This window comes from Aquarana catesbeiana, linkage group LG06 (genome assembly GCF_042186555.1).
Source record: "Aquarana catesbeiana isolate 2022-GZ linkage group LG06, ASM4218655v1, whole genome shotgun sequence".
NCBI lineage: Eukaryota > Metazoa > Chordata > Amphibia > Anura > Ranidae > Aquarana > Aquarana catesbeiana.
In genome coordinates, this window is record NC_133329.1 from 95684884 (window position 1) to 95696150 (window position 11267).

At 41.3% G+C, this 11267-nt stretch overlaps 1 protein-coding gene across 2 annotated transcripts; it reads right to left on the reverse strand.

Moving 5' to 3' along the window:
• Positions 1-2543: 2543 nt before the first annotated feature.
• Positions 2544-10491, reverse strand: LOC141147659 (tumor necrosis factor-inducible gene 6 protein-like). 2 transcript variants are annotated; one of them, XM_073634881.1, is made up of 5 exons: positions 10452-10491; positions 9663-9866; positions 7762-7871; positions 4941-5151; positions 2544-2636 (listed from the first exon to the last, which is right to left on the reverse strand). In XM_073634881.1, exons 2-5 carry the CDS (start codon positions 9748-9750, stop codon positions 2632-2634), a joined length of 414 nt encoding a protein of 137 aa, XP_073490982.1. In that variant the 5' UTR covers positions 9751-9866; positions 10452-10491; the 3' UTR covers positions 2544-2631. The 2 variants fall into 2 exon arrangements, with proteins under 2 accessions (XP_073490982.1, XP_073490981.1); XM_073634880.1 differs by having other exon boundaries at positions 10310-10487.
• Between the last annotated feature and the right edge of the window lie 776 nt (positions 10492-11267).

Consider the following 11267-nt stretch of genomic DNA (forward strand, 5'->3'; position numbering starts at 1 on the left):
ATTCAAATTCCTTCACAGGAGTTACTACACTCCGGCAAGATTAGGAAAAATTTTTGGGCTGACATCAGCGGAGTTTTGGAGATGCACTTTTTCCCCAGCAGATGCCGGACACATTTTCTGGGACTGTCCACAAATAAAAAGATATTGGGAGGAGGTCCTTTCATGTATCTCGGGCCTCCTCACAATACCTATTCCATCAAATATTAAGGTGTGCCTGTTGGGTTTGGTACAAGAGGTGGTACAGACCAGAGCCTTAAGAACACTGCTCACTATTCTGCTTTTTTACGCCAAAAAGGCCATCCTACTAAAATGGAAGGATCCCCAAGCGCCAGATGTCGCATTTTGGAAAAAGTTGGTGAATAATATGATGCCTTATTATAAATTTACCTATCAAGCTAGAGGATGTAAAAATAAATTTGACAAGGTATGGCAGGCATGGTATGGAGATGAAAATACATTAGGGTAATTCATACTAATATACTGTTGAACAATGACTGGTAAATGGTAATTTATTATTGTGAGGAAACGCTAATAAACATTGAAATGGGAGGATTGTTTGAAGAACGAGGGATTGGGGAAGTATAATGTGATACATCACTCTGACCCGGCGGTGTAACAACTTTCATACTACAGGAGTTTTAAGTATACGTTAGCTAATTTGAATTGGAATTGGGCTGTGACAGTGAGGGAGGGGGGAGGGGGTATTCTGGGGGGGTGGGGGGAATTGCGGGAATTAGGGGGTAAGATTCATTGTTGGGCCCTGCGAGGCCAAATCTGGGCTCTGCCATGTTGGCGGCCTAGAGGTTATTGTATAAATGAAAAACTTCAATAAAAAGAATTTAAAAAAAAAAAAACGGGCCGGGGTGCGATTTTGGAACACTTTCAAGAAAAAGTAGCCGGGGGGTGCGATTTGGTCATTTTGGACCGTTTTCAGGCTAAAAGGGCCAGGGGTGCGATTTTGGTTATTTTGGACCGCATTCGGGCTAAAAGGGCCTGTAGTGCTATTTTGTTCCTTTTGGACCATTTTTGAGATAAAAGGGCCGGGGGTGCGATTTTTTTGATTTTAGACCATAGACCCACGAATGGTGTTGTTGGGAATTATGGAAGATATTGAAGCTACTAGCTATATAAAGTTATTCTTGTTTTTTGCACTTTATTATGCACGCAGGGAGCTCCTTCTGAGATGGAAGCAGCCCACTTCACATACGCTGAATAGTTGGAAATCTTTGGTGAATGCAGTTTTACCATTGTACAGGTTAACCTATAAGAGTAGAAACTGTCAAAAGACGTTCGATAAATAATGGTCTACCTGGATTAAATAATGGTCTACCTGGATTGATGCATATGGTTCAGATGAGGTGATACATACTTCCTAGATCACAAATGAGGCTTCCTATGCCCTCAGTCTGCCTCAACCATACTCATTAAAATAAAACTAAAGTCAATTTTTCTTTGGATAGAGCAGCGGCTGGATTAAAATACTTATTTTGCCATCTGTGTCTCATTGTGGGGATTTACCTTCACTTAAGCTGGCCATACATTATGCAATTTTCTTATTCAATTTCCTTTAGATTTACCTTTAAAGCGGTTGTATACCCCACTTTCACATTTTTACCTACAGATAAACCTATAATAAGACTTAAGGTAGGTAAAATAAATATCTCCTAAATCTATAAGATTTAGGAGATATTCACCTTGCATGCAGCTGCTGACATCAGCGGTGCATGCGCTCTGAAAGTCCGGCAGATGCTGCCAGAAAATCAGAGCTCCTTGCTGGAAAGAGGGCTCCCGCGGGCATGCGCGGGTGTGACGTTTGTCGCAGCTTTGGCCATTCACAGCGCCGGAGCCGCGAACCCAGAAGAAACGCAGAGGGACACATGGCAGCTCCCTCAGCGGTGACTAGGAGGCAATGCCGGCTCTTCGTTCTAAGGTAAGTATTTCATTTCAATATACGGTGCATACTAGCTCGTTATGCCTTTGTCTTACAGATTTTTTAATTTTTTTTTATTCTTCCGGGTATACAACTGCTTTAACTATGTAGTACAGGGGCTTACCTGTCTGCATACAATTCAAATGTGTTTAGGTGTGACCTCATAATATATGGTTTTGGTAAATCTAAATAACAATTGCAAAAGAAGTTTGTATAATGTATGACCAGCCTTACTGTCATGTTGACTCAACCGAAAGTGATATTATTTCAATGTGAAGAATAACCTTCTATTTCTAGTACTGGCGGCAACTCAAAAATGTATATTTACCCTCGCTTTCATTACTTTACAAGGCATAGACAGCAATAAAGACTTGACAAGGGTTCTAACACCTCGCCACTCGAAATCTAAAAAAAAAAATTGTCTTTGGATAGATTTTAAACAAATAATAGTACAAATTTGGACTATTTGATGATTTAGCTGATTAATGAATCAACTCAGTTATATTTATACAAATACTTGTTTAATTCAAAGAAAAAAAACAGTTTAAAAAAAAAATCATAAAAAATAACAACACACGATACTGTAAAAAATACCACATTATTGAAATTAAATTCGTATTTCTTGAAATCCGTCAGTCTTGAGGGTCTTGAGGTTTTTAAGAAGTTCTTTCTATGCCAGATTTCACAGATCTTTTCATGCTTTATACTGCAAGAGGAAGGGTTTGTTTAAAGTAGATGTAAACTTAATCACTTAAATCTCATAAAATCATATAATGTTAATGGAATTTCCAAGGGATGTTTACTATGTTTAAAACAACATATTTCATTAAAACCTGGTGATCCCGCCATGAAAGTCCTACTTCAGGCACTTTTTGTTATAAGGTAACAATGTTCTGTACCTTTCTCCAAATTGTGTTCCTGCATTGTACATCTTGCCACAAAGGCTTCTGATGATGGGGATATGATACACAGTGCTTTAGCACACTAAATGGCATTCAATTGTAGTTTACCTCTACAATAATTCTGTGTTGCAGATATAAACCCTTTTATATCTGCTGTCCTCTACACTCTTGTGTCAGCCGAGTCAACTACCACCGAACAATCGTGGTCAAAGTGATACGTACAAGAGACAATCAGAATGGCACCTACTGTTCATTGACATGACAAAGGTTTTCTTTTTCAGATTTTATAGGTTGGGTCTGGGGCAGCCCTGTGGAACCGGTGTTTTTTGGATCACATGCAGCCCGTTTGCACCTTTCCTAGGCCCTCGATGGGTGAAGAATTTAAACTGAATTAGGCCCTGGCTGTTCCCTATTTTATAAAGACTTAATTTCCCTATGTAAGTTTGTAGCTCAATACTTCAGGAAATGGTTAATTAACTCTTTCTCTTGGCTAAAATGTTGTAGTTATTAATATAATGTTAATTACCAAACGGCTATATATATATATATATATATATATATATATATATATATATATATATATATATATATATATATATATATATATTGCAAATAGACCCTGTCCTGTTACCCACACAGGGCAAAGTGATAGTGTCTTTGGAATGGGCATCCTAACAACCCCCATATACTCACCTGCAGTCCTTCACATCTCACTGCTGCTCCGCATAGGAACATACCCATCATTTCTAGTTTTGAATAAACATCTCTGTAATACTCCTTGGGTCTAACAGCCAATTGCTAAGCCCATACATTGTCTGTCACTTGACCAGAGTAGTAGTGTCACTGCTAACCCACGTCGCCAACATAGCATGGAGCTGCAGGAGGGCGCAGGTAATGTTAGTATAAATTAGTTAAAATAGAAGTATGGGAAATATTATTTTATTGTTAATCATACTTACCTAGGTGGACGCAGCATCGGTCCAATGCCGCAACTTTCCCCCATCGGCTCTAAGACTGAGAACCAAGCTATCAAACGCCGCTGATTGCTTGATTCTCACAGCTCCGTGAGCTGAGGGCTGGTGACTATCGACTCTCTGTTCTGCCCCCCCTCCACGCTCACTAGAACTCTGGGCTGTGGAGGGGGTGGGAGGGGCTGGCTCAGGCTCTCAGTGGCTCACTGAGAGCCTGAGCCAGGTGCCAGTCCAGGCAGGTAGGTAGATCCTGCCCATATGGTCACAATACTTCCCGAGCCTGGACCGGCTCTGTGACCTCAGCCAACAGGGGGCTTCAGCTTTTTGTCTGCTGAAAATGGGTCACAGGAGTGCAGAACTAACTGCACTCCTGAGATCCACAGGAAAAGTACAGCCAAATTAGCTTTAAAGTATGTCCTTCGCATAGACACTGCTACCCTATCCTGCATGGTCAAGGTGACAGTAGGGTTGATTTACCAAGACCGGAGAGTGCAAAATCTGGTGCAGCTCTGCATAGAAACCTTCCAGATTCTAGTTTTGTGTGTCAAAGCTTAATTGAACAAGCTGAAGTGTGAAGCTGATTGGCTACCACGCACAGCTGCTCCAGATTTTGCACTCTACTGTTTTAGTAAATCTACCCCAGTATCACCCTTAAATGTAGGTGTGAACCTCAGTGGGGAATACTGTAAGGTGCCCCCTTAAAGATTTAGTTCACATCATTTGTCCAACAGTTGTAATTAGGTTTTATATGCGTTGCATAGAAATGAGTTTAGGGACTACAATTAGAATATTTTCGAAGTAAGCTTAGGACCAGTATTGGGGTTGAGGCTTCAAGTTCAGAGGAAATAGTTTGGTTTGGTAAGAAATTGTCAGCAAGGCAGGAAATGAGGGAGAGCCAGGGAGCAATAAAAGCCTAAAGGAGATTGATTCTTTTCTCACTCTATCCAAAGCTAAGAAAAAAAAGGGTTGGCTTGGCAAACATTTTATGCCTTGTCCTTGAATCATGGCTTAAAACATGACTATTGAAGCTGGGATTATTGTACCAAAACTGGGAAAACAGAGAACAATGAAATAGGCTGCTTTAGGCAAAGACCTAAACTGATAAAAATGAGAACAGAAAATGGGAACTGAGCTTACCTGGTTGATATATGAGCCTGAATCCTCTCCTATTGAGACCTGAATCAGACCTGAAAACAATCCGCATGAAGTTCCCGGTAGATATAATGGGATCTGGTAACATCTGTCCACACCATTGTTGCGGGAAACTTCCACCGTAGACCCAAATCCAGTCAAAGACACACAAGTACATGTAGCCTTCCATGTCAAAATTTGTGGGGGTGAGTTTAATCTGGAATGAAACAGATGTACATTTCATATGTTAGGTATCTTGTATGATGAGATAGAAGAAAAGAGAGGGGAGTGCTCAGAAGAAAAATATTTTTTTCCACAGAAAGAGAAAAATATAGCAAAAAAAAAGTCATTTAAAAAATGTATAACGTTGGTACTCCAGTAGCAATCAAATACACGCAAAAAAAACCAAATACAAAGAGAACTAATTCAATTAAACTAAACTACGCTACAGTGTTAATTGTGACATCAAATTTCAAATTCGTTTTAGTCATAGTCTTTTGACTAAAATGCCATTTTAGTTTTAGCCGTATTTTAGCCTTTTGACAAAGCCTCCCGTTCACACCTGTGAGACTTGTCATGCAATTTGACAGGTTAAGTCTCATGACAAGTCGCATCCTATCATTGGCAATGGAGCTGTTCAAATCGCTGCAAAGCCGATTTTGTGGTGCCGCACTGATTTAAAAAAGTATTTCCTGCACTACTTTTGGCAATTTCAGGTGTAACTTGCATAGACATTTGTGCATGCAGTCCCACAGATGTCAGTAAAGTCGCACCGACATTCGGCTTTGAAATCGCTGATTTCAAGTGAAGTTGCACGATTTCAAAGCAGCATTCAATGTGAATGAGAGCTAAAATGCCATTTTGATTTGAGTCATATTTTAGGCATCTGAATTGTTTTAGTCGTATTTTAGTCAACCAAAATCTCCAGTAAATTTTAGTCGACTAAAATCTAATGGGTTTAGTTAAATTGTAATGCATTATTTAAAGTGGTTTTAAAGGCAGGTGTTTTTTTATCTTAATGCATTCTATGCATTAAAATAAAAAACCTTCTGTGTGTAGAAGCCGACCCAGCACCCCCTAATACTTTCCTGAGCCCCCTCTCTGTCCAGCGATGTCCACAAATCCCTCGGCAGTCCAGGATTCCCCCTCAAGATTGGCTAAGACACATCAGCGGTGCCATTTGCTCCCGCAGCTGTCTATTAAAGTAATTTTGCCAATCAGGGGAGAGAGGGGGCGGGGCCGAACGGCAGCTCTGTGTCTGAATGGACACACGGAGCTGCAGCTCGGCTCGGGTGCCCCCATAGCAAGCAGCTTGCTGTGGGGCACTTGACAGGAGGGAGGGGCTAGGAGCGCCGGTTTGGGACCCAAGAAGATGAGGATCAGGGCTGTGCAAACCCACTGTTTGTTATTTTTGTTTTTTAAAAAACAAGACTTTACAATCACTTTAAGCATTTCCCAAGAATTGGCAAACTCATTATATACTCATGGAGTAAAAAATCTAATAACATGTTATTATTTATGGTATTAAGGTTTGAACATGCACTACAGACACAGATTTAGCCATTGTGATATATAACATCTTTATAAATAAACCAAGTTTCATAAACAAACAAAAATATTGATCTTTAAAACAGAAGTGCAACTTTAAAATATAAAAAAATAAACTCTATTGGCTGTAATGCCTTGCTCATATTACCTGAATATATTACCAACAATAACCACTTGCCAACTGGGAACTTCTACCCCCTTCCTGCCCAGGCCAATTTTAAGCTTTCAGCGCTGTCACAATTTTGTATGGTCATCAACACTGTACCCATATGAAACTTTTAGCAATTTTTCCCCACAAACAGAGCTTTCTTTTGGTATTGTTTAATCACCACTGGGTTTTTTATTTTTTGCTAAACAAACAAAAAAGATCAAAAATGTTTAAAAAAAAATGTTTTCCCAGTTTGTTATACAATTTTGCAAATACGTCATTTTTCTCCTTAACTAATGTGTGTAGAAGAGGCTGTACTGATAGGCTGCACTGATGGGCACTGATGAGTCAGCACTGGTGGGCACTAATAAGGATGTACTGATAGGCAGCATTGATGGGCACTGATAGGCACCACTGATGGGCACTGATAGGCAGCGGCACTGATGGGCACTGAGAGGTGGCACTGCTAGGCAGCACTGGTGGGCACTGATAGGTGGCATTGATGGGCACTGATAGGCGGCACTGATGGGCACTGATAGGCGGCACTGGTAGGTGACACTGATGAGGAGGCACTGATGGGTACTGATTGGCAGCACTAGTGGTCACTGATTAGCAACACTGGTGGGACTGCACTGATAATAAGGACACTAATAATCAGTGCCCTGATTATCAGGGCCGATGTCCCTTTAACATAAGCTGGTTATCGGCTTTCTTCTCTCTGGCTTAACCGACTTGTGTTTAAATCCTGTGATCAGTTGCCATTGGCAGACAGCTGATCACATGGTAAAGGGCTGCTGTGATTGGCCCTTTTCCTCAATCTGTGAACAGCGGAATCCAAAGGATTCAGCGATCCCAGAGCGTGTGCGTGCGGGCAGCGTGATCACGGGAGGACATCCATGGACACCCTCCTGGCAAGCTATGCCCACGCTGTAGCCGTCTTTCGGCCATAGCGCGGGCAAAAAGTATTTTTCTTATTTTTTTTTCTTTCAGCAGCTCAGGAAATGCCCCCTACTTATTCTTTTGCCAATGGGCAAAATCAGCTATTTCATTGTGACATACATTTCTGCTAAATGACTCCCTTAAAGAGATAGATCGATCTATACATTATTTGGATATATTGCACATCCTTACCCTAGAGGTGGTGGTGATGTTCCATTCACAGTAGACATTATCAGGGTAATTGTTTGGAAAGTTGGGTGAATAGATAACTCCCTCTGGGGCTGTCAGCACACCACCACAATCTGGAAGAGATACAAAACATCTCATTATAACAGCTGTACATGTATTTGGCTCTATATTCAACTGCCATGGCATAGCTTTATAGATTTGGTATATATTATTTAGCAGCAGGCTTTTATCAAAACATTATACCTGCACTATAGTAAAAGCCTATAAAACAAGGATGCTGCTGGATAGCAGACACACTGAAGTAGCATATCACATCTTTGTAGTTGCAGTAAAGAACTCCTAGTACTGTCAGAACTCCCTAAAGTACCTATGCAAGAAGTGGCTTTCCAAATGTCAAAAAAATAAATAAACCAATGGGTTATAACCCTCCCTTGCTCTATTCAAAATGAAAAAAAAAGTTTCCCTATACTTCTACTTTAAAGTGATTGTAAAGTCTCTTTTTTTTAAAATAATAAACATGTCATACTTACCTCCTCTGGGCAGTTGGTTTTACACAGAGCAGCCTGGATCCTCCTCTTCTTGGGTCCCTCTTCGCTCCCTCCCTCCTATCGAGTGCCCCTACAGCCAGCAGCTTGCTATGGGGGCACCCGAGCCGAGCTTCCATTAAGCCTCACTCCCTCTCTCTCCTGATTGGCTAAATTACTTTAAATTGAATTGAGAATTTATTAAGATAAAAACCTGCCTTTACAACCACTTTAAGGCTCGGTTCACACTAGAGATCGCAGTGGCTCACAGCAGGAGTCCGGTGCGTCTCCATTCACCGTTTCAGGTCTGATTTCAGCCCGAATTCTGGGCTGAATTGGGACCTGAAACGGATCAAAAGACACAAAGGGCTCCTGTGCAATTCGCCCCGGAGCCCCTGCGGAGATGTGTGAACCGGCTCCATAGAGAGCCGGCCAAAATCTCCTGCTATGCCAATTGGATGCAGGAAACCCCCATCCAATTTGCAACAGTGTGACCCCAGCCTAGGGCATAAAGAGTATCTAGTAATGTTGTGTCCTTGTAACTTCCTGTTTACAGAACTGATATGATATATCTCAAACAATGCTATGTACTGTCCTGACTTCCACTGTGAACTATAAAACACTCTCTTTCCCTATGCACTAAAGATAAGATGAGGGGGTGGTGTTCTGTAGGCCTAGCACAGTTCCTGCCCTGGGATGACAATAGATATAGTACAGTAAGTGAGTGTTGTCACCCTAACTTGTTAGCAGGATCACTAGGTGAAAATAAAGATAAAACAGGCCCAGAAAAAATAAATGCAGCCACCATAGTAAAGACTTATTAGCTGCAAAACTACAATTTGTTGTTTTTCTTATCATCTTGGGCTAAAGTTTATGTTTTTCCTTTTGGACAGAATAGGTAAGATAAAGCCCTTTGTCGGCTTTTTATTGTGGTTTGCGTCCTTGGTGGTAAGATTCATCCTTCTATTTGTCATGGTGGCCACTGTCACTGGGACAGAAAGTAATAGGAAATCAAAAATGTTAAAATAGTCACCACAGCAAGAAGTGGGGACATATTCTCCACTGGGCACATCTTTTCCTAAGACATCTCTCTAGGGAGGAGATTCTTTTCATTTTAGCGAGACTTCCTCTAATTTTCTGTTGTGTCTCCAGAACAGGGAATGAAAAACAATGTCCCAGTACATGGGCACCAAAAAATAACCCTATATGTGATTTAACCATTCACTGCTCTATCCAAAAATGTTTTGGCCTCGCATACACTTTAAAAAGCCAAAGTCTGATGTTTCAGTTTTTGGTGCAGGATAGTGAGTTGATGTAGGAAACATTGCCGAGCCTAATATTTCCTTACCAAATCAGTTAATAAAAAAAACATTTCCTTACTCTTGTATATGACCCTGGTTCTTGTAGTAGTGGGTGTAGTAGTATTAGCAGTAGTAGTGGTAGTGGTTATTGTAGTCGTCGGTGTCATTCTGGTTGTAGTTGTAGGGGTGGTTCTTGTAGTTGTTGGAGTTGTTCCGGAGGTAGTTTTAGTAGTGGTTCTTGTAGTTGTTGGAGTTGTTGTGATTGTGGTAGGAGTAGCAGAATCTGTAGAAAAGCAAAAGACACATTTCAGAATCAGACATTTCTGCCTATCCAGAGTTTTAGACAGCTCTGTCATACAGCACAGCCCTGTCTGGAAGGGACAGGGGTCTGATCTTACTCTGGACAGTAAAGAGACAAGCAGAAGCCTGATGAGTTAATCTCTCTATCACTCTGCTCTTTCCTCCCATCAGCATGCTCCCTGCACTGCAACACACCAGACTGCCTCTTTGTGCTGCATCTTCCTGTTTGATCTTTGCTGTTCAGGAAATTACCAAGTCCAGTTCAGGTACTCACACTACTTGTAAAGTACATTTATTGATGCTTTATAAAAAACAGAACTACAATAATTTGTGTCGTTTATATCTACCTGGAGTTCACCTTAAAGAGAAAAGTATGAACCTGGAATTTTGCCAGTATGCATTTTACAATCTACAAGTATATGTTACCAGTAGGGATGAGCTTGTGTTCCGTCCAAACACAAAAAACAGCTTTCTTTGTTGGTCGATTGAGCTGAGGAAGAGGATTCTCCGCCTTGGCTGCATGTATATATTGCCTATTTCAGGTGAATGATGTATTGAGCCTCCCTACCTCTATGTGTATGTCAGCTGCAGAGAGTAGAATATCCCACTCACAGCTCATTGGCCCAGCACTGTCACATGACTGGTGAATTGATATTACCACTCCCCAGGTCGCCAACAGACAATCTCTGTGATGACTGCAAAACAGCAAGGAGCTGTGAGGGATAGCAGGTAGAGGAAATATATGGTGGGTCAATAGATGCCCTCTCCAAAGACACTTTTAACCATTCCTGCACGGGCAAGGCGATGGTGTCTCTTTAAAGTGGAACTGCACTCTCTGAATCAACATTGACTAATTTTAATCCTTATTTTGCTGGCATTAGTAATAGATAGGAAAGTATATCACATGTACTTGTTTTCTACCTTCTTTCACATTTCTTTAGCTACTTCCTGCTTTCCATGCCCAGGCAAATGATGTCATAATATAAAGAGAGATACGAGCGCACAGGCTCAGGGTGCAAATAACATTTGCTTATTTAATAGAAAGAAATAAAATCAATAATTTTACAAGTGTAGATGAAACTTAAGCGTCTAAAGTCCTCCTGTATGGAGCCCTGAACAGAGTCACATCCGAGCACCAGAGTAGATGGATTGTCCACAGGATGAATGGATGAATGTCTCCACAAGCACTGGCTACCAAGCAGCTGCTGACAGGCTGCGAGCAAGCCGCTCACTGACTCGGGGTGCTGGCCGGTCAGGGCAAGGCTGTGGAAGCCTCCATCACGTAATCCAGGGGGAGCTGCTGGTGGAACAGACTGACAGGGGATGCTATGCGGTTGCCAGGACTTAATGTCATACATCCCAGGAATCTTCAGGAAGGAAGAAG

Coding starts and splice junctions, on each gene's coding strand:
- LOC141147659 (XM_073634881.1), bottom strand. CDS start 9,750: ATGACACCGACGACTACAATAACCACTACCACTACTACTGCTAATACT. Junction 7,872..9,662: donor AACCAGGGTCATATACAAGA/GTAAGGAAATGT, acceptor TATCTCTTCCAG/ATTGTGGTGGTGTGCTGACA. Junction 5,152..7,761: donor ACATCACCACCACCTCTAGG/GTAAGGATGTGC, acceptor GTTTCATTCCAG/ATTAAACTCACCCCCACAAA.